At 37.2% G+C, this 24,515-nt stretch overlaps 1 protein-coding gene and 1 long non-coding RNA gene across 3 annotated transcripts in view; one reads left to right on the top strand and one right to left on the bottom strand.

The window, feature by feature from the left end:
• Positions 1-23,522, bottom strand: part of KCNH8 (potassium voltage-gated channel subfamily H member 8) — a 170,537-nt gene extending 147,015 nt beyond the window's left edge. Inside the window, exon 1 of the mRNA XM_071735531.1 lies at positions 23,357-23,522. Within this exon, the coding sequence (XP_071591632.1) occupies positions 23,357-23,432 (76 nt within the window). The 5' untranslated portion in view covers positions 23,433-23,522. The remainder of the gene's footprint in view (positions 1-23,356) is intronic.
• Positions 1-24,515, top strand: part of LOC139792353 (uncharacterized) — a 414,091-nt gene that overhangs the window by 288,385 nt on the left and 101,191 nt on the right. The gene's annotated exons all lie outside the window — the stretch shown is intronic.

The following is a 24,515-nucleotide window of genomic DNA, read 5'->3' on the forward strand; positions in this document are numbered from 1 at the left end:
GATAAAGGTAATTTTCTGTCTTGTACTTTTGCTTTCAGCTAAGTCTCTTGTAAGTAGCTGCACTTGCTGAAATTCACGGCAAGTTTCTCAGACAGTGTCTGCTTCTAGGACTGATAATGCTCAATGTCTCTCGTTACAGCCAGAGACTGGTGTGCAGAGCCAAGGACACTGCTCAGTTCTGAGGAACATTTTGCCCTCTAGAAGGAGAAAAGGAGTAAAGAGGCCACATCTGCAGCCCTCCTTTGGGGAGGAACAGACAAGATAGATGGTCAAAATTGACCAAACTGAGTATCCCATCCCATACATGTCATACTCAGTGTAAATTTGAGGGATCACGAGGGCCAAAACCCTTCCTGCTTCCCCTTCCTTGCCTGTTCCTGTTTGCTTCGGCATCCTGGGAGGATTCCATCTGTTCCTCTGCCTGTGGTCCTGATCCATGCCTGAATCTGTGTGTTCCTGCCTCCAGCTCCTGACTGCTGCCGACTCCAGGAGTCCAGCCTGGACTTTCCCAGGGCTGCCCTGCAGCCTCGGTGGTGACTTGAGAGTTATTGGGGGAAAGGGGGGAGGAACGTGGTATCAATTTTCCTGTATATTTGTATATATTTATTAATTTTCCCTTTTTATTATTACTGTTTCATTAAAGCTGTGTAGTTTAGTTTCCAACCCATAAATCTCTCTCCCTTATTCTCTCTCCTTCCTTTATCAGGGAGGAGAGGGGGATTAATAGAGAGTATCTGATATTCGGTTTAATTGCCGGGCCAGTGTTAAACTGTGACAAACATGCAGTTTAAAAAATAAAAATAAAAAGTTGTATTTGCTGAATACTGGTTTTACAGGGAATCGTTCATCCAGATGTTTGTCTGTGTTGTTCTCACAGTAATCCAGAGAAATAAAATGTCTGTTCACTAAACTGAAGCTGATCTGGCAACCAGCAATGTCCTGAGATATCTCCAGCATATTTCTGGGGAAAGCTCCCGAAGAAGCTTTTAAGAGCTGTCTTGAATGCTGAGGCAATTAACAATTGCAGCATTTAGTGTGTGACTCAAAACCTGAACCGTATGGAAAGGAAACAAAAAACCCCAAAACAAAGTAATTGAAAACAAACTACCATAAACCAAGTCTAAGAAAAAAAAAAATCTTACTCTGAAGAGAAAGGGTTTCATTGAATTTTGAGTAATTAAAAATACAGAGAATCACAGCAATTTATAGTCAGATTAGAAAAGAAAATGCTGTTAATCTCCATTAGCATTTGGAATCTAACAAAATCTATGGATCTATGACCACTATTAATAATAATAATAATGTTTCCTAACGAGTGTTTTTCAGATTTTTTTACCTCCATCTAAAGATTATATATCAAACCAGTATACTTCTGTGATAAGTTATTTTCTACAAAATATTTTTTTAAAATATATATTCATAAAAATATAACCTACTTTTTTCATGTATCCATAAGTACACAGACTCACTTTCTTAGCAAATCTTAGTATTCACATCTAAATGAAGCAAAAATAACTAAGCAACACAAACTAAAAAACGTCAGAGTAGCTTTTCTTGTTTGGGAACTCTTCTGTAATTTAGGACTCTCCATTTCTAAATATACTAGATGAATCAGAAGCAGAAAATGACCATTCTGTTACCTATTTATCTTCACTTTGACATGGATCCTTAAGCTTCATATAATTGCTTGTATTTATTATGATCTATCTACTACCTATATAGCTCTCGCAGAAATGCTAACACACCTCTAAGGGCTGTTCTGTTGATGGCAGGTTGTCTCTGATTTCTACCTGCTGTATTATATTAAAATAGATAAGAGAATATTAAAAATAAATCAGCAACACTCCTTAGTTTAATTGCTGTAGGGATATTATTCCATAATTACTGAGATATACCACAGTGCAGAAGATAACCCTAGGATGCACCGTATGCCAGGAAGGTGCTTTTAACATATTCTGTATCTGAAGCTAAAGTTAGCAAAAACTAAACTAGAAACAACAAGAAGTATGGTTAGTAAGAAGCACTTCCTGAGACACTTTACGTTAACTTGAAATAATTCCATATACTGGGGGAATTTTGTGGTTGATTTCATGCCAGACACTGTGGCTTTTTAATCTGTAAAAGGGAAATATTCTTCAAAACCATTTTCTATTTTTAAATTTTTATGTTTTTTTCATTGTTGGTTGGTTTGTTTGGGGTTTTTTCCTTGGGATTTTATTTAACTCTGCTAGGATCCCCAAATTAAAGAATCCCTTATTTGCACCGCTTCAGTTCAAATGTTTCATAGAAATTCCTTTATAAAAAGTGAAGTTTTGAAATATTCATACATATTTAGGCAGACATACACTATGAAGATCTAAACATCAAATTTTGATCTTGGTCAAAGCAATGCAAAACCCTGAAAAACTCCCAGACAGCAAATATTATTAAATTAAACAATACAGAAAAATATTAATAATTTTAAAAAAAAACAGGCAACTATATGAGGAGGACCCTCTTTTTTGTGGGTACAAAAGAGAGTTAACTTCAAGAAAAGTAATAACTTACATTTTCTCATTGAAGTAACAACGAGAAATATTTGTATTACAAGGGTCTGCATTTCAAAGACCAAGGGTAAATAAGTTGAGTAGATATAATCCAGTAAACCAAAAGTGTGGGCCACAGTCAGGAGTGAAAAAAAATCTCATTCCTTAATGCAACATCTTCCCTCTTTCATTGAAGTAGTAATTAAAGAAAAATAAAAAATTATAACAAAAATAAAAACAGGCCCTAAATTAGGGCCTTATCAAGCACAGGACATGTGATTTGTCATCTTAGGATGTTCTCTTTCTCTTGGGATCTGAAATACGTACAGAAACCCAGTCTAAATTTCCCTATAGACAGAAAAGTGAGAAGATGCTTGGTGTGACAAAAAAGCAGAGCAAAAAGAAAAACAACTCTGTGAGAAAATCAGTGGTGATAATAAAGCCACTTATCAAGGGAACCCAAATGCTGAACACAATTTGAAAACCAGCAATTGGGACACAGAGTACAGTCAAAGGATCTGAGCTCTGACTAAGTAATCAGAGCCCCACATTTTTTTCCTAAAAATGTAGGATTTTATTATGCTTTTCAATGCGATCTTTTCCAGGTTATTTTTTTTTTCCCCCACCTTTTACCATGCATAGCACTGCCTAGTAGAGAAATATTGCTGTGTTAAAAAAACATGTGTTCATCTGGATATTTTTACTGTACTTTTTGTAAACACTTGGAGTAATTTTGCTTTGTTCTTGTTACCTGTTTCAGTATTGAAAAACTCTGAATCAATAGGATGTCTTTGTAATGGGGTATTTTTGTTGTTGGTTTTTGTTTTATTTTGTTTTCCCTATACTATAATTAAGCTAAATGGATAACCTGACTGTGCAGGAAAGTAGAAGGTACCAAGTGTTGATATAATTTCCAAAAGCACCCACCACATAATCATGATACACATGACAATAAACAAGAATGATTGCATAGTGATAAAAAACTGGAGAATTTGGAGCCTTGCATTTCATTGAAGTGAAAGATATGTCACCACTCTGGTTTTCAGCAGTGGTACACCATGAATTAGAAAAGGCAAGTGCAGTTGATTGAATAAAAGCAGAATACATGGCTCCTTGATGAAATACGTGCTGCGAGATATTGAAATATTCCTTGTTCTCTACTAAAATAAATTTTCTCCATGTCATTTAACAGGGCTGCAAGACATAGTTTTATGTGATATTTAGGAAAAAAATTACTTACAGCTTTGTGTGAGACTTTCAGATTTTCTGGAATCTTTTTTTTACTATGGTATAACACACCTTTCCAGCTCCATTAAAAATTTAAAAATTAAGTTAAGACATCAAATGGGTCAAAAAGGAATAGTGGTTTCACAAATATGTGATAGTACACATAGATTTAATCATATTAAACATTAGACATAAGCAGCAATATACACTAAAAATTGTAAAAATAGTAATGTGGTTGTGACAGTTGACAAACTTCATTATATCTGCCTTACCATCTATTATCTTTTTTTTCCTTAATTCTACAGTATTTATTCTAAACATCTTGCATGATTTTCTCCTGCCTGTGTTCTTTATAATAATTTGTCATACAAATAGTTGTCTCTGCCTCAAGTTTGCTCTGTTTTCAGTTACAAAGCTAAGCCACTGGAACTATCAACATTTTTGAAGGGAGAACACATTACAGTCTACAGAATTGCAGAATTAAATGGAACATAATAACACTGGAAGAGATAGCAAGCAAAGACATCTTTTCCATTAAGAAGTTCTCCATTTAAAACACACACAAGAAATCTAGTTACTGAGAAAGTAGTACTCAGGATTCATAATCACAAAACAAAATGAGAACTATCTTCTACAATAAATCAGTAACTGTAAGAAATAATTAATCTGAATTTTTCATTTGTATTTGAGCAGAATGATTCTTTTGAAATGCTACCTTTTGCATCTTCATATGTGTATCAACTGTCAATAAGATGCCCAAAAATGTTTGCATAGAATATTGCACAAAGCACTGCCAGGCAACATCTAAGTATATATTTTAAGTATTTTCCTTAAGCTGATTTATTAATATTGCATATATATGACCTGGCACACCAAAATATTGAAAGAACATTTATAATTTATGGTCTGCATTTACAACAATGTCTAAGAATACTCTTTTGTTTTTCTGTATTAAACTTCCATTTTATATCCTTATTGCATCAGTGAGTAGGTTTTGCAAAGGTGGGGGTATTTTTACAAATTTTTGTTGCATGTGTTTATCAATGTTTCAAAAGGCTTCTTTGCAAATTATGTATGCATACTTATTCATGTCATAGACACACTATGTATGAAATGTCTTTATAATAATAGATTATTTATATTCTGATATTTATGGCACATCCTGATCAGAGAGCCTGTATGAAATTGTCTAAGAAAGAGCAGAAATAACAACACTTAACATGAAAGCTTATTATGAAAAATGGATGGCAAACAAGGCTTACAGAATTGTTTGAAAAATAAATAGTTTTTCCTACTGCCTTGCAAATAGAAATCTGATTTTAAAGTTCACTGTTCAGGGTTGTGATTTTCTTGGCTGTGCATGCACATGAAAGCTTTTGAAATATTACTCTGTGAATATGGTGTTGTTGATCTGCAGTGTCCAGTGGATGCTGATTCTTACTCACAGGGTTTAAAGGTTAAGATTTAAATAAATGTGACCTTCTCAACTTTATCCCCATGAAATAATTATTCCCTTTACTATGCAAAAGATATTTTTCTTGGTAAAATTAAATAGAAGCTTACTTTTATGTGTTTTAAAAACCTCTTTGGTGAAATCTTAAAGAACATACCAACTCAGTCTTGTCACCACTCACCCAGTTTGCACATGAACACTTAAAGAGTGGGTTTGGACAAACTCATTGAGCTCAAAAGAAGGGAAGAGCCTAAGCCACAGCCCATGATGAGCTGGGAGTCAGCATGGTTGCGTGCACTTTTTTATCAGCAAGTAACCAGCTGAGTCCTTCCTAAGGAAGAATAGTAGATATGGTAACTGACCAGCAGTGGGACTGACAGAGAGCTGTGCAGCTGAAAAGGATGTGAGTGACAAAAGGTGGAATTTGCCATTCTGCTTGAGTGCCCACATACACCCAGCCCTGCACAGAAGTGAAAAAGGCACCAAACATAAGAAAGGATACAATAAATACTATGAAATAGATGTGCAAAAGAAAATACTTTCAGATGCCAAGGAAAGGAAGAAAAAGGAAGATCAGTATTCCAGGGACAGGGCTTCCAATAGATCCATCATGGTAGGATTTCTCTGCAATGAGCTTCTGAAAAAGGAGCAGGAATGCATTCTCAGCTTAAGCCTTGATAGTCTCCAGCAAATAAGTCACTGATCTTCCACCTACTTAGTTCACTGATCTATCCATCCCATTTATCCCTCTGACTCCTACAGAGGGAGCATGGAGCACGCACACAACAAAAGATTCTAGCTGGGTACATCAGGTAGAAAAAAAGAAAACCTAAGTTCTGAGACTTTAGAAATTCAATGAAGTAGCAATAAGAATTAAAAAAACCTCATGGAGACAAGATAGTTTGTTTCTTTTTGTGATGTTTTAAAAAGTTACTTTGCATTCAGAAATAATGGATAAATCTATTGAACAATAAACAACTAAATTAAACAATTAAATCTATTTGAACAATATTCATTCACAACAGTAACCAAAAGCTAAAAAAATTGTCTCACTTCTACTTAAATATTAGCAGTGCTAATGGGGATTAGGGTAAGAAAAAATTTCTTCACAATAAGCAATAATAACTCATGTTTTCAGGGCATCGCATATCTTCAAAATATTTTGCAAGCATTAAATATTCTTCAGAGCCCCCTTGCAAGTTAGGAGTACATGGAGTCTCAACCCAAAGATGGCAGGAAACTGGGTCAAGGAATTCTGTTTTTTTCTCAGCCTTATAACAACAACTGCTGCAAGAGCCAGAATGAAGGTACAGCTAAGACCTCTACCCTGCTAGACTTTTACTCAAACCTAGAACTACCTACAATACCTAAATTTCCTCCCCAAATTTGTGTTTTTATGCCACTCAGGCTTCTTACCTAGGTAGAATTAAAAAATTTTCCTTATTCAACTGAAATACACCTCCCATGGACTTAATTCTGAAGGAGCTGATGGCTAACAGGAGCAAGAGACATCCAGAAATTATGAACAAAGCCTTTACTGATGGGCAGACCATTACAGAAGCACTTGCTGGGCCAAGTCTTTGTACCCACTTTGTCTTCCTTGCAGGCCTTACAAGACATGGCAGTCACTTTAGTTGGTGCAACTCATCCATTGCATGTGAAATACACTACAGACACCACAAAGTGCTCAAACATACAGGCTTTGAATAAATTAAAGGAGGAACAAAAGACCCATTCAGATTTCATCTCAACCTTAAATGTCATTCTGGAGTCATCAGTTCTGAACAAAAAGTTGGACACCACATCCTTATAATATTAACAAGTGGTTTTGTGATGCTGATTTTGTGATACAAATGTATGCTATGCACACCTTGCTTTTCCTACCAGTGGATAAAACTATTTTAAATTATTTAAGGTGCTTCAGTTTATGTGAAAACCACTTTGATAGCATTTTTATCATTGCACAGAACAGCAGAGACCCTAGCAGCTACATGATGTTCTGACACTGCATACCAGGTAATGTTGCTATTTTTGGAAGAAATGGTTTTCATGGGGATAACTGAACAGAGTGCAGAGCTGATTAGAAGTACCATACAAGGTGAAAGTCACTGGTCATTAAATTAGCATTTATACTAATATTAAAAAAAAAAAAAAAAATACAAGCAGGAACCAGACCATGATCTTCATCACTAAACCAATGAAGTTCATACTCCTCAAGTATATTTTTAGGCATCAATAAAACACTAATCAGCAATAATAAAGGTATTAAATAACTGATAATATAGTTACCAGAAAATACATTGTGTGCATATTAAGACTGCTACCCATGTCACATCTAAAAAAAGAACCACTCATGCCCAGATATGTTCCATGTATAGAAACAAATTTGGCCCTCTTCTGAAGTGCCACAGATATCTTCAGCTGCTTAATTATGTGTTCTAAATAACAGATTTAGTTTAAGCTGTATAAAAAGAAAGCTGCTAGATGACTCCTTAAAGTGTCATTTATTTCTAAACTCTTTCAAGCAAATGAATTATATCAGCTAACTTAAGCAGTAATTTCTATTGATGAAATTAGCTCAAGTTCCATATGCTTTGAGCAGATGCACGGAAAAAAGTGCAAGACAAAAACCAAAATGGTCATGCTTTTAACCACTCTCTCACCCTCTGCATCAGTCCTTTAAAAAGAAAGAGGTTAGTTTTGCCCATGTTATACAATATCTTTCCATAAAAGCAGAAAAAAGGTAACTCTCAAACATAATTGGTTCCACTGTTCCCAGATGCGAGAGATTTGAGAGGAGCTATTAAAAAGACTCTTATCACAAGTTTTATGCAGTTATGAAGGGTGGTTATACGGTCTGGTTTAGACTTCTAATTAAAATGCATCCAAGAAGCACTAAAGATTAGGAGTGCAAGATTCCCTCTACAGTCAAAAGGGAGAAAAGCACTTTCCCATACTCCGTTCTGTAAATAATTTAAACCAGTGAAGCAGACAAACAAAAAAAAAAACCAAAAAACCCCAACAAAAAAAAAAAAAAATAGAGTGCCAAGTTCACCAACACTTTCAGAGCTTCTTTCATCAGGAGATCAAATCAAGTGAATCACTCAAAGCTCCATCTGAAATATCCAATTAACACTTCAATCCTTCTACTCTCACTTCTGAGAGGGACATTGACTGAGAAGTTTGTTAGCTAAAAAAAGGGATGAAGGCACTTCTGAAAAAAAGGCTCATATCTAAAATAAAAGGGACAACTAGCATATATGACTCTTACATATCTTACCATTTCAGCTGATTCATTTCTTCTCTCCTGGCAATAGATTCATAATTACCACAGCAAGCATTTCTTTTAGGATACTGAAGCTAAATATGTCTGAACTTGGAAAGTACCAATGCTGAGTCAGTTAGGCATCTATTTCTGAGTGTTACAACTGCTGTGTATTGCCCACACTTGTCAAATCTCTCAAAGATAGTTTTAATTGGGTTTTGCATTTATGCAACAACACAAACACAGCACAAGTGACTTTTCCCTTCTCAACACTAAGTCCCCTTCATGTTTTCAGCAAAATTTAACAAAGGAGAAGAGGTCTGAAGGGTGCTGAGTTGGTATAAGCTGCACAAAACAGCCAGGAGAGAAATTATTCATGCCCTGCTTCCACAGAGCTTCAGTGTCAGCTTGACTTTATTGGATTTCAGGAAATTCATATAGGAGCTCAGCTGCAAGAGGAAACAAAGCTCCATAGGTTCTTTGGAACACAAAAATCACTTGTTCCCCCTTTCGTGTATTTGCAAGAGCTGGAGAGAGATTTTTCTATCTTACACTTCAACAAAATTCAAATGATAGAGTTTCGGCACTTTGTGAAATTAAGTACCAAAAGATTTTATTATTATGATTTTAAAGGAATATATAGACTATCTAGATCACCTTTTGAGATGTGATCCCATGATCACTTATTACTAAAAATGTTAATTTCAGGGCTAGAGTTTAAAAGTTCACATTACCTATCACTGAGTTTATGTTTCAGTTATTGAGAAGAACTTGAGTTATTGTAGTTCCCACAAGACACTTATGAAAACTGTGTATTCAAGGAAATAAAAATTTTCAGTACTTAAACAGCTAGCCCGGTAAACAAGTAAATAACTGAACATACATCCCCACACTTCGAGGACAGTTGTCTCTTACTCAGTAAAAGGAATTTTCCAAGTGACCTGAGCTGACCCAAGAACTTGAGACAAATGCAGGTTAGGCTGCTCAGTCTGAGTTGAAGGAACTACAAAAGATACTGCCTTGGAGAAATAAATAAGTTCATATGGATAAAGTGCTAGGAGGATCTGGTCTTGATTTTGAAAACAGGAAGACAAACCACAAACACCTTGGAGTATTTATAGTGGTTGTATTTTTACCTGAAGTACCCTAAAACACAAATGCAGCTGTGCCTCAGGGCTGTAACCACTGTTAGCTCCTCATGCCCTCCTGAGGCTTCATAAAGTGTTAGAACACACAGAAAAATCCTTAAGTTATGAAATAACAAACCTGCCAGTGTGCTAAAATACAGAAATCAGTTGCTACATTTTTATTTATGTTAAACATGCTTACCAGTCATCTCTCTGCATTCTCTTGTTGGTTTACTTTTATTTTAAAAAAATGTAATTTTCTTCTTACTTTTGCCCCAACAGTTACATTATTAGGAAAACTTTTTGGAAAGCAGAAAGTACATTTTTATAGGAACGTTTTCTTATCCTGGGCACTTAAAAAAACATTTATGTGAAAAGGTTTTGACTTGCTGACTATTAAGGTTGTGAAAGACATGCATTGCAAGTAAAGATAGAAATCCTCTTCACAGACTGTTTCATCCTAGTGTAGATTGTTACAAAACCCTTGTCATGAAAAATCCTCTTAATTTCTTCGAAGTCTGTGACTGACAACATTCAAAGATTAGAAAAATAGAGACATTTTCTGTTTCTAACATAGGATGACCTTCTGTGACCTTGTCTATGTCGTTCTGTGCTTTGTTCCTTCATGCTTGCCACCACTATAGGTAAAGGTGAGTTTAATTTTCCTGGTCTGGGTAGGATATCTTTTTATGAGAGTACTTTTGGAAATGCAGGATAAGGATGGATATATGCTTCTCATTTACAGTAAGCCATTCACAAAGTCACTATCTTACAGAGAGAATTAAGAGTATGAAATACATCCCTTTCAGAGTAAGAATGGAATAGATAAGGTGCAAGGGTGGCTTTTGCTTGTGAAAGTATCAAAACTCTAACTCCAAGGCTATCTTGCTCTTGTGAAAGATACACCCTTCATTCTTCTGACTGCTCTATTTTTCTTCTATTACAATTACCAAGCCCTCTGCCACTATAGCTGAGCTATTTAGATGGTACTAGAGATCCTGAAATTATTTTGACTATCATGATGTTTCTTGAGTAAAAGCAGTACAAAAGGCTTCTGAAAATTACTTTTTAAGAATATAGCCCGATAAAGTTGCAGAATGGCTAAAAAAATTTGGATTAATAAAACCTGAAGATAAATATTTTGATTCAGAACCACAGGAGTTTTTGTTTTTCATAATCACATCCTATGCTTCCAAGTATGAATTCATCTAGGAAGCACTGGGAATTTAACAGCAACAGACGTATTCCCTAATGTGGAATAGTAGTAATGGCACAAAGACACTGAATTTCTGTAGATTCAATTTGTAAAATAATACCCAAGAATGAAAACATTTTTGATAATACAGAGAACAGCTCATGGCTCTTGCCTAATAATCCCAGCACACAGGCCTGAATATCACACAGTACTTTAGACACTTTTCCTGCCAGGTGCCCACACTGTGTATGCAGCTGCCATCCCTGAGATTTGATCTGCTAATCAGGTACTAATCTGGCACACAGATTCCTGGGAAAAGAGAAAGGCACTGATGCTTCCCTGCAGCAGAACAGAGGGGCATGGAGTCGGACCAAGTCTGGCTGGAAAGCATTTTTCACTTTGCATCCTCTGCCCAAGAGATATTTCATATGGTGTGGCCCAAGATGTCATTGTCTTATGTACTAAAGAAGGTAGTTATGAGGTCTGTTGGACAGCAAAGATTCACTTTTTTTTTTTTTCACACCCAGGCTGTCAGAATACTCACTGCAGTTTTTTACTGCCACGGACTTTGCTTTCCAAGCCTGAAAAGAATCGGGAAGCACCTGCTTTCAGGAGCAAACTGTTCTTATTTTTAGTTTATTGCACCATTCACAAACTCTCCCTGGAAGCCACAAATTAACCATGATAAATGAACACCTAAAACATTCAAGTGCTATGCAAACTGGCACAATACTCTGAGCATTAAAACAGATGAAATGAAATAAAATCACTGTGCTCTGCACAGCAGTATGTCAAAGTTTAATAACCAGAAAAACAGCAGCTACCAAACTAAGAAACACTAGTACAAAGATTCTCTCATTAACTTCACTTAAAATAATATTTCAAACAAAATAATTAATATGTACATTTTAATTAAACACAAGCAGTAAATTTTATGTACTGAGCATTAAAAAGATTTAGGAGACATTTTCATGCTATAAATATAAAAACCCCTCAGTCTGTCTTTTCATTCTCATTCATATTAGAAAGTCATCTGAACATACACCAGAATGGGTAAAGGTAGCAGAAAATATCTCCTAACCTTTAAATTTGCCCCTTGAAGTTTTTCTTTTCAATGACAGTTAGTAGAAAATGACATATGAAGCACAAAATATACTGTAATTCCTTCAATTAACTCTAACCTCTTATCTGTAAGAATTTCACTCAGCTCTCAAACCTCAGCTTATTAAGATCTATCCATCACAGTGTGGGACACACAGTACTTCTGTTGCTGAACTGTCTGCCTTTGGCTTGCTTTCAGTGGGAAGGCAATGCCTACAAAGAATTCATAAAAGCTAACTGTGTTTTTAAAAGCAGATTAAGGATGAAAGGTGAATGAAAGACTATAGCTCCAGATTATTTATTTAGGTGGCTAATAAATCCCTGAACTTGATCTCCTGCTTTCTTGGAAGAGGCACAACCTGTGTCTCCTTGTCACTTGTGAGATTGCCAATTGGACAGTTTACCTGTACTATGCACCTTACTTAGTGAAGTACTTCGTGGCTGGTTTCCCCCTCTCACTCATGTCTGCACTGGAAGAAAGCTTTTTCTTGTCTCTTGGTTTCTGTGAGTAATCAAATATATGTATTTATATAAAAGCTCTCACTTCAGTATTTTGTTCTATTTCAGATGATATTGATACCAAATCACCTTGTTATTTATGTTAAATCCCTCCCCCCCCCCAAAATCCCAGCCAAACAAAGAAACAACCAAAACCCACAAAATCCAAACAACACGAAAAAGACATCAGAAATTAGTAATGTTAAAATTATTCACTACAACAGACAGGAACAAAAAGCCTGTAGCTTCCCTGAGGGTTCAAGCAATCATTCCCAGAAGGCTCTTCAGTAGAAAGATGAATACATGAACTATTTCTCCTAACTAAAGCATCCTTCTGTAATTAAAGCAGGTTATCACCTGCATAGATGTTTATGTATTTGTAAATATACTTGAAATACAAAGGGTTGAAAGGTCCAGACAGATAATTGCTTTTCTGCAAACACTGTTGGGGTCAAGAGGAAGCTCATTTCTGATACATAATTATTTTGTTTAGTTAGGACAAAAACTGTGAGAAAAAGAGCAATTCAGATATCTCTAACTGGAGGCAGACAACAGCTCTGTGCAATTCTCCAAGAATCACTGCTTTCACTGTCAGCTTCAGTTATTAACACTGAGTTGTAATTGGAAGCAAAACCTCAGGTCCCCATCTGGATCCTCCTCATAGAAGTATGAAAACAGCTCAGCAGCTGCCTGTTGTATTTGTATAAGAGTTATAACTAATGAGTTTAAATGTCTGCAGTAATTTCCACCTGTCCATCCTGACTTTTGCTGATTGCTGCCTCTGCTGCTTGGATCGATCGGCTGCCTGGGAAAGCAACACAGAATTGCTGTTAAGTCATAGCCCCACACATAGCATTAAGATGGGACCCTTCACCACCAGGATGCAATCCGCAGCTCCTCAGCATCTCTTTGGTCAGATCTGATCCACCCCAACAGTAAGAGTGGGAAGTTCTGGGGTAGGGGCAGGATAGATGGCCAACACACAAAACACAGCAGACTTTCAGACATCCTATAAGCAAATTTATGGAAAACAAAACTATGTGCTGTCCAGCCATCCTTACATAACAAAACTCATAATAAGTTAAAACAAAGCAAATAAGCCTAGCTCCTCATTCCCTTTTTCAAAGTAGTAAAATAAAATATAAAAAACCCCAGCAACTACAAAACAAACAAGTTTTTCTCATCAATTTACTACGCTTTTTCAGTCAGCTACCTAACTTTTAATTGTTTCCTTCTGCCATATCAACCAGCTAGATGTTACAATATGATGTAAGGAAGATCTCAATTCTAAACATTTACCAAGATGTTAATGACCATACATTGGCCTTTGACACCCAAGACTGCCGAATGGCGCTTAGGTAGGATGGCAAGTAATTTGTTCTCTGAAAAGACATAAGAAAGTGCTTTTAATCCTCTCATGACTATATTTGTTCACAGGAATGCTTCCCTGACGATATTCTGCACCAAAGTGAAGCTTCCCACAGTGCTACTGCCATTTAGTTCATTCCAAAACACCACCTGCTGCTCACTCAGCAATCCCCCCAGTCAATCACTGCTGCTTCACAACTACTTCCTCCTTTTCTCTGTCTTGGCTAAGAATGACTCATATATCTTACTACATAAAAGTAACCCCTCTTCCCTCTGAAAATCATTCACCACTTGAGTACATACTGTAAATAAAACTTTAAAAATCAATTTTCTTTTTAAGGTCACTTAGAATCTGTTATTTCTTAAGGCTTTTAATACAACTTAGAGGAGAATAGCCTGCTTTTTCAAAACTCACGTGTCACTTACTGCTACCAGCTACAGACATGAAAATGAGTTAACAAATAATTATCTGCAATTACTGATGACTGTGAAAGCAAAAATCACAGATTCAAAGAGGGAAAATATTACAAGCACCTAAAGGAATGTCAAAGCTATTGGGAATGTTTGTGTGCAAACCTGCACACTACCAGAAGAAAATCTTGATGCAGGCTTTCACCAGCATGATCTTTAGCACACCTGAAAGAGCGGAAAGGATGACTCCTCCACCTTTTGCCTCATGCTGCATTGCCACAAGTTCACATAATTGATGTGAGGTCACCAAGCTTACCACCCTTTTCCTTGGAGAAGAACTTGGTGTAGTACAATGCAAAAGTCATCATCTGCCTGATCACTCTCCGATGCATCTTTTGTAAGGCAGCATCAGCAGAGCCACTCTCCTCATGAACCCCAAAAATCTCATATAAGTCTACTTAAAAACAACATAAGTAAATATTTCTGCAAAAATATAAAAATATAACAAAGAGATTCAGGACATCTAATACATCCTGATTTCTATTTCCAATGCAGAAGCAGCTCTTCTCCACAAATAAGAACTAACTTGCCCACATGGTGTTACAACATACCCTGGTTTAAAACAGGGCTATTGAAGTCACAATATCTTTTAAAACCAGGAGTGCTGATTTCAGTAACACTTTAAATAACTCCTGAAACATAGCATCTAATGGAGCTATTCTCACCTTTTCCTTTCCATGCTGCTCTGAAACAGCCACAAATTATACCTAATTTTCTTCTGAAAAACAATGATTTTTTTAAATTCCCTTATTGGCAAACAAATAGCTCAACTTCTTCCATTAGTGTTTATTAACAGCACTTTTATACATTGAACTTTTAATTACTGAAATGCTTAACACATTTCTATAACTGCAGGTTTCATGAGCTGTGCACTTCTTACCCCTGTTCTTGAAGAGCAACAGTCTAAAATACTAATCTCAAGAGCTTTCAACTCAATAAAGAAGCAATCCAGTTTAGTAAATGCAGTGACTGTCGTATTTCACATACGTAATCCATATATTCAATAGGTTGACATAGATTAAAATATTGCATGCTTTCGTTTGCATCATTAAATGAAGAAATCACTATTGGTAATAGTCAGTAATTATTACAGATTTATTGAAGTTATATTCACCAACGTAAGTGCTTGGTTTTCCATAAAGAAGTTTGCTCTTCCTATAAAAATATTTTCCCTAAATGAATACAGTCTTCCCATTAAGTTTATAATTATTAAACCCAAAATGTTACAAAAGGCACAAAAACACTCTTCTCATCACAGGAGACATCTGATACCAAAAACAAAGCAAAACAAAACTCCACCAAAAAACAGACAAAAAACCAAAAAAACAAACAACAAAAAAAGCCAAAACCAAAACACAACAGCCAAGTTAGCTATTCACCTTAGGACAATTCTGTCATCCTAAAAGTCAAATAAATGACAAAATGACCAGCCTAGAGTTCTCTTTCATACATTTGGAATGTCTATTCATGTATTGTAACAAGCTGCTGAGAGAGATAGAAGACAAAAAGAAAAGGGCACAAAAAAGAGAGCTGTAGTGATATTTTCAGGTTCACCCTTATCAGATGAATTTTTCTTCCAGATAAAGGAAAAGCAAAAAAATCCTGCAACTTCCAACCATTCGAAGTCCTAAGAGCTAGAATCTGGACTATTAGCTGTCATAAGTAATGCCTAGAGAAAAGTGAATTCAGCTCTGACATGCTAGAAGCTGTGTTCTCTTCAAAAGGGATTAGATTTGTATAATAATGCCTCAAAAAAAGCCTAAAATCGTCCCAAACACCATACATCTAAATACTGACACGAACAATGTCAGATAAACAGGGAAGACCAGGTTTTTTATAAACTTTATTGGTTTTTTTATAAACTTTATTGCTTTTATTTTATAAACTTTTATTGCTTTATAACACAATCGTCTTCAGCTGTCCTTTAAATGACTGACAGCCCAGCATTAAGCTTTAGGGATGCTCAAATGATGTTTAGTGTGAAGTTCAGTGTCAAATATGACAGTATTTTAACAACAACACCTGCTGCAACGTCTTTGAATACTATTATCAGTCCCAGAAAACAGAAGGAGCCAGAAGGACTTGGCAAGAGAAACTCCAAAAGTAGATTTCTCTAACTGTTGAGGAAGACTCCCTCCTATTTTCTCTTTTAGAATGCTTTGTTTATTTCTTTATTCCTCACCCTTTTCTTTCATTTGTATTTATTTTTAGATTGAGTGGGCATTACTTTGGGAGAAGGTTGTTCGTTGATTGTTCTCTGCTTCTAGACACTCTAACACAAGATAAAGTAAGCTAGCTCATGAAAATGCAGAACTATTGTTTTCACATTTTCCAGGGTACATCTGGCAAGTTACTTTTCTTTCAAAAATGCATTACATCAGAATAGTACAAACAGTAGCTAATGTTCTGTAAACCGGTACCTTTCCTAATTTATTGTAATATATTCATGCACATGGATTTGCTTACACTTCTACATCTGCTTGAGGCAGTGGTTATGGTGGGGTTTTTTTGTTCAGTTGTTCTGAACAACACTCTGAGCACATTTATTTTGCAGCCAAAGACTGGGACTATCTTTGAAAATGTTATCTATATAAACAGAATAAAAATAAGCTAAAAGAGAAGCGGAATGTATCAGTAGGTTTAATCTGAAAACAGATTTCTTATTTACTCACCAAAATGTTATCAGAGAATAAAATAGTATCATATATTTGGAGAAGGAAAAGAAAATGAAAAAAATCCACCATTTACAGACATTTCTAGTGGGAATCCTCATAATTGTCTAAGAGTTTGAAACTCTTCAGAGAGTTCCTTCAGTAATCCTTTGATAAAGTACATATTCATTCAAATATATATCCAAATATACAGATTTGATTTGATCACTGGATTGAGTATCAGGTTTCTTAACCTCACATACAAAATTCTAACCAGAAACAACATGAAGGATAATATTCCTGTATTATTCATAAAAAAAAAAAAAAAAAAAAAAAAAAAAAAAAAAAAAAAATCCTTTCTTTAAAGACTCTTTCCCACTCTTAAATTTCAAATGCTCATCTTGAATTCAAATAGAGTTCACTTCTGAAATCAGTGTTACTAAATTCACATCTACAAGCAACCTTCAACCTTTGACTTAAAAGTGATGTGCTTAATGAACTAAACAGCTTTTTAAATGGATGCACTGCAGGATTATCACTCTAAATTTTTTCTACCAAAAATTAAAAGATCATCAACTGACAATTCAAATACATCAGTATTTGATGTTTTTCATATCTAGCAATAACTTGCTCTCTGGATAAAACACAATAATTACAATTTTCCAGCAATCTGATATTAAAAATTGCACACTTATTTTTTTCCTTGAACTAGATTCTGAGGACCAGAACTCAAGAATTAGTGAAGAAAAGTGGTCTTAAGATGCTTCTGAATCCCTCCAATTCCATATTTTGCAGGTCCACTTCAGCTCAAGTAAGACTCAGAAGTTAATATGGCTGCAGAAAGCAAAGATATCCAAATAAAACAACCTTAAGTGGTGAGGTTCTACATCCCCAACACTTGTGCTGAAACAATAGGAAAATATGCTTCAAGTAATTTTTTAATCTAGCCTCTCAGTTTCAGCAAAAAGCAATTGCACAACATGGATTTCAACATCCGACCCTTGATTTATATTCAAAATCACATTTGCCTTTTTTAGAAATAGCTACAGCAAACTGTAACAGAGACCATGTCTTAGAGACAAGTACCGAAATCCAGGTATTTGCTTCCCCTGATCTCTGAGCTGAGAAAAGACTTTTTTCCTGTGATGACAGCACACTTTTGCAGTGACAAATACGTTATTGATTCAAAACATCACATTATTTACTTTTCCGAGAACAGAAGTAAAGGGGCAAGACAAGACAAACTATACATACATCTATATATACATCTTGGGAAATTTCCCTTTGTCTGACTCACCACATCCCTACACTCTCCAGAGAGCCTTTCCTGCACCTCCACATCTTCAGAGAGTTTTAACAGGCCACTGTCTTTTCCCCTGTCAAAGTCTGGAAGGCTCTTTGATGATGATGGTGCTTTCCATAGTTTGAGCCTTTCATCATTCTTTAGGAACAGACTTTTGTCCTTGGGAAGTGGAGCATTCTGATCCTGGAGTCTGATCAGTAGCATCCTCCTCCTGGAAAACCCATCCTCAACCTGACACTGTTGCAATTCCTTGAGCCTATTTGGGGAAGAACTGATGAGTAGCACCAGTAGCCAAGAAGTACCTTGCTGCCTTTGAAGTTCTTGTGACAACCATTTTATGATTAAGAAGCACATTGACTGTTCTAGAGAGGATGAGGTTCAATCTGAATGAGACAGAATTTGACCCCAAATTTGCAGATGGTGTTCGTGCATTGGCTCAGCCTAATAAACCTCACCAGTTCACTTCTGAGAATGAAAAGCAAATGATGGGGCTGACTGTGAGGAATGCAAAGTATCTGCCCCTGCAAACTAGAAAGATCACTGCACTCAAAGGCTTTCATTTCTGTACCAACTACTGATTATTTGAAAAAGACAACCTTGTTCTACGATACCAGTAGAAGCACACTGACACCATGTTTGATATGCTTCAGTCTATGTGTTCTCATCGTGTACCTTCTGATCACCCCGCAGGAGCTGGAAACCCAACTGGAACCCCAAAGAAACTGGAAAACTGAATCCATTTGATTGGGAAGTATTAAAAAAAAAATATGAAAAATACTGCCTGGGTACAAAGGTCTGCCTGTTAATACTTAAGCAAGTTTTCAATTAGAAAACAAATCTGAATGTAGTTGTTCCACAAATAGGGAACTATAAAATTATCACTATTGACAGTGAGCAAGAAAGAATTAACTCGGCTTGATCTTCAGATTAGACTGTTCATGTAATATTGTTAAAAAGGATGTGGAAGTACACACTTAATTTGGAAACTGATCATATTTGATAGACACAAGATATAATTATAGAACTTCACTGTAATTTTATAGTACAAACACACACAAAATTGTAATTTTCTTTTTTTTTTTTAAGACAAAACTAATGAGGCTGTTTACTGAATCTCTTATAGCTTTGCTGTCTGAGAAAAAAATATTATAAATTTGCAGAAACTACTACCTCTGGTGTGGAGTAATCTATTTCAATAAATAAATAGTACATCCAGAAAGTGGAGGTTTTAATATATACGTCTGACAATGCAAGAGAACAATTTTATACCATGCAAACATTTCTGAATGGTTCTCCTATTTGAAGTAGGGATAAGAAGCAAGAATGTACAAATTTTCCATTCAAAAGCTTAAAGTGAAGTAACTCACTTCAGACATTTAATTTCATAATATTTGGAGGGGAGGGTAGCTATGGGATTATGTTTGAAGTATTTTCACACTTCACACAATCATATTTTTGCCTTGACACTCTGGGAAAAAACAAACAAGCAAATTAAAACAAAACAAAACAAAAATACTACCAAAACTCAAAACCACAAATAACAAAAAAATTTCTCCAGAAACCCAAACAAAAATCCTACTTTGAAAATGCTTATGTTGGTTTTCAGAATTAGCAATAACCATAAACACATTGCTAATAGAGGAGAAAAAAAAGTGTTTGGATGACCCAGTGCTTAGCTGTTGTTGGGGGGAAAAGCCCTTTGAGAAAGCACCGAGTTAAACTATGATGCCGGGAAAAAAAACCAAGAAAAACCCCAAAACCAAAACAACAAAAAAAATCCCAAAATAATTTAGAGATGTAAGAAGGTGAAGCCATGATGGGCTGATCCAAGAGCTCTGCCATAAAAACACAGACAGGCAAACCCTTAAAGCTGTTATTCCACATATGCAACACAGGTAATGGGAACTTCACAGAGGGAGATCCCTGGGACATCATGCACTATTAAGGGTCACCTCTACATTATTTTAATTCTGTTTTTCTAGCTAATTCTCTGGTTTCATATGTAAAGAATACATGTGTGTAACATGCACACAGTAATACAAAAGATCTACCATAAGAATTCTGAGCAGTTGAAGTATCTGTCACACAGTTGTCACCTATGCTTACTTGGAATATGTTTTTTTTTTTCATAATGTGATTTGAAATTCCTAATTAAAAATGAATCATTGCATTAGTAAAATTAAAATTTTTATGTGAATGAATTTTTTGTAAAATTCTGTGCAAAGCAAAGTATATTTTCTAATATTATCTGGAATCCCTTCTTGCACTTTTGCCCAGAATTAGAATTATCCCTCTTCTGGATTAAAGATGCATTGGTGGATTAGTCTATCACTGATGACTACATAATATATGCTTCCCAGAGGCTTAAAATTGAAAGGAGGTCTGTCAACTACAGACTATGTTAAAACAGCCAAAAAAAGGCCCTTTAATACAAACTTGTATTTTAACATTTAAATATCTTCATGCATGAGGTCAAAGTAATTTATGAAATGTAGCCTCAGGTTTGGTGCAATGTATTGCTATTGCTCCCTCCATTTTTTTCACAGACTGTATCACCTGCAAAACTAGGAAGACAAAGGACTGATTCCTGCAAGGATTAGCCATTGGTATTACTTCTAGCTTTAGTCACTTGACCAACTTCAGTAATATCACCTGGACAATTTAAATAAAAACAAAATTGCTTTAATGTTTTTCTTGATGTCCAGAATCATATACACATTTTGCAAAACTACTTTGTTTTATTAAAACAAACAAACAAAAAGGTCAGTTTACCGATATTTTTAATATATAAACCTTGCATTGTTAAAGGAAAAAATGTGATGTATCAAAGCCAAAGGAGATGATCTATTTCTGCTATTTCTGAAGATTTTAAATTGAGATAATAGGTGTACAAGTATACATAAATTTCTTCTGAGAAAGCATTAGGTTGATTCTTCATTTTACTCTAACGGTCTAAGAGAGATAGTATTTTATTCTATAAATTGAAAGTCACCCCACGAATTAGAATAGTACCTTCTTCCAAAGGTTCATCTAATTTTATTAGATGAAAAGACTGACTACGAGGTTAAAAAAAGTGTCTTCCCTTATGAACTTCTGAGAATACTTCGCATACTGATAATCATACAATGTTGACTTCTAGGTTAGGCCTGTTTAATATAAAAAACAAAATCAAAGATGCTAAAAAAAACCCAAAACCAGCCCCAACAACAAACCCAAAGCCCCTCCTAAAAAAAACAATAAAATATGAGACATGCCACTATTCATAATAAAATGCAATGTCCTGTACTTTTTTGAGGTACTTAAGCACCATATTACATTATTTTTTAAAATTACATCCCAGGAAAAAAGTAGATTAGTAGTTAGAATAAGAGATCTCAGAGAAAACTAAGAAGAAGTAGACCCCAGTTTTTAAGAAAAGAATCCCCCAAATGACTTCATGAAGCTTAATAGAATCAGTGCTTTCAAAAAGTAGCCACATTTGTCCATAAAATCCATCTAAGCAACAGACTTTCTACCATGTATGCCTGTTGGTATCACCGAGAAGATGGGAGTTAGACAATTTTCTAGTTTTTATTTAATAAAAGACATACCTCTCGTCACTAATATTACCTGTCACATTGAATCTTAAGAAGAATATGGAAATTGTGAAATGTTTGTGTGTACAGCTCATAGGCAGTGTGCTCCATCCTTTGAAAAGAAGCCATTGTAAAGGAGAAGGATCATGAGCACAAAACAGGGAAGAAATGCTTTTCTGGCAAATGACAACAAAACTCCTACTAAAGGTGCATGCTTCAGGATGAAGTATGTAATACTGATAAGACTTACAGAAACAAAAGGTTGGAGGGTGGGGGGGAAAAAAGGATTTGAGTTCTGTAGTAAAAGGAATTTGAAGGTACATTTAAGTAGTCTTAAGAAGGATTGCTTTATAATGAAGTATCAATTACATACAGCCCTGAACAATAATTAGCTATGTAGCCTCAGACTAGCAGAGCCATTCTAATACAGTTCTGTGTTTCTCTGCAATTTATCTCAATGACTGTATAATTTTGACATTTTACAACTTATTGATAGAATAATTACAGTTCAGTTGTCTTAATCACACACTAGCTGAGCCATCGAGAAAATGCCAGTAGGTACATAATCAAGAGGACATCAAACCCAGTAGATTGCACTGGTTTTGGCTAAGGAACAGCTGACAGTGACTCAAATCTGAGTTTCTTTTCCTCCACTTGGGATGAATGAATTGTGTTCCAAGTGAATTAGAGGCAAGGGAGTTCCAGAGCTGCTCTCTCTTACCACCTTTTATTTTCTACCATAGGCGTGAGCCCCCCAATAGAGAAGAAACGGAACTCAAGAGATTAACAACTCCAAAACCACAGGATTGGAGGGGGAGGAGAAAGAAAGCCAACTTCCCGTGTGGGAGGCATCTCCGAGCGCTGAGGCAGCGCCCTGCCCGGGGAGCAGCCGCCGGGGCGGGAGGAGGCGGCGGGGAGCGGAGCCCCTCCGGGAGCCACCCGGGACCGGGCGCTGTCCACGGTGCTGCACGGGGGACGCTGCTGCCAGCGCCGCCGCTGAAGGTCTCTGCCGAGCGAGTGCCCTGCCTGCCACCCTCCCACCAACACCCTGCAACAGCTCCTGGTGCTCAGCCCCACTTAAGGGAATTCAGCTTTCAGGTTTAATAGCGGGGTTGAGAAGCAAGCAAGGAAAACCACACAAAAAGCCCCAAAGAAACCAAGAAAATCCCCCAACATCTTGACAAAGCCCTGAAGACTGCTTTTCTTTCGCAGTCTCTTGGTTGCCCAGGGGAGCGCGGCGGGAAGGGAAGCCCCGGACCCTGCCCATCGCACAACTTTCCTACAGAAATCCTGGCTCCAGCGACAGCCCGGCTAGCCCTGGCCCCAGCCCTCCAGGAACCGCTGCTTAGGGAGTCTGGAGGAGAGGGGACCCAGCACCTTCCTCACCCGTAAATTTGTGGAGAAGCCAAACAGGAGAACGGGAAACGCTGGGAACTCCCTCGCCTCCCCCTCCTCATTACCGGCTTCTGATACCAAGGAAACCCCCGGGGGGCGGAGGGGAGGGAAGAGGAGACTCCCATGGGATGCACAGTGCCACCCATGTATTCCCTTCTCCTGACGCCCGCAGACGACGCCCGCTGCCCCAGCCCGGACTCACGTGTGCCGTCAAACCGGGTGGCGATGGTGTCGAGGAAGGTGTTTTGGGGTGCCAGTAATCCTTTCATAACAGGCATTTTTCCAGCTTGGTGCGAGGTTCCCCATCAAAGTTTGCCTACGAGGGTGGTTCGAGAAGAAAGTGCAGAGGGCGCCCGGGGGAAGGCAGGGAGAAGGCGGAGGGAGGGAGGAAGGGAGGGACGGGATGGGAGGGGGAGGAGGATGGGGATGCCGCCGCGCCGCCTCCGGCGCCGGGAGCCCCCCGTTCGTCAGCCCCGACACCGCGGAATTCTCCCGCCCCCGCCGGTGGCTGCCGGGAGGGGCGACCGCGGAGCCCAGCGCACAGGTGCGGAGCCGCCGCCCGGAGGTCCGAACCCCCCCCTCGGCAAGCAGCGTATGCACCCCCTTCCCTTTCGCCAAGGGGGAGGGGGCAACCAGCCGTGAGACGGAGGAAGGAGGGGCTGGAGAGAGAAGGGGAAGAGCGACCTTATCTACCTGTGGTGGAACAGGGCGGGGGCTGCGAAGGGACCAGTTGCCGTCTGGGGGCTCCCAGATTGGGCACGTAGGAAGTTTCTTAGGCTTGAAGCACAATAGCTCACACCCACCCTCTGTTGCGAGTAACATGATGGCAGTGTAGAGCTTGGGATATTACTTTGCTAAAAGGAGAAACACTAGTGGCATGGATAGCAAGTGATTCTGTAGATATTCACTGCAGAACAAGACTAGAAGATGGAGCAGATGTGTGGCCTTATTTGCATGTTGAGGCTATTGTGTTCATTTGTTTAAGGGGTAGAGTTTTTCAACTTCATATTGGTTTTTAGAAATTACTCCCTCAAAAATTCCTGGAAGAAAAAAAATAATCTCTTTTGTTGGCAAAAATAAGTAAATAAATAGAGACATAGGTCCTAGCTCAGAAGGTTTAATGTGTAAATAATAATAACAAAAAACGCTATTAAAAAAACCCCAAACCTGAACAAAACCAAAGCAAACAAAAACCACACCAACACAAACACCCACACCAAACACAAAGAAAGTGCAGACACACAAGCAGCTTCCACACTGGTATGAGTAACTTGCTCAGGCTGGTACTATGACTCTTTAAATGCTACCTGATAATGATCCACAGTACAATTATTTCACTTACATTGGCAAATCTTCCCCAT

Source organism: Heliangelus exortis, chromosome 2 (assembly GCF_036169615.1).
Source record: "Heliangelus exortis chromosome 2, bHelExo1.hap1, whole genome shotgun sequence".
NCBI lineage: Eukaryota > Metazoa > Chordata > Aves > Apodiformes > Trochilidae > Heliangelus > Heliangelus exortis.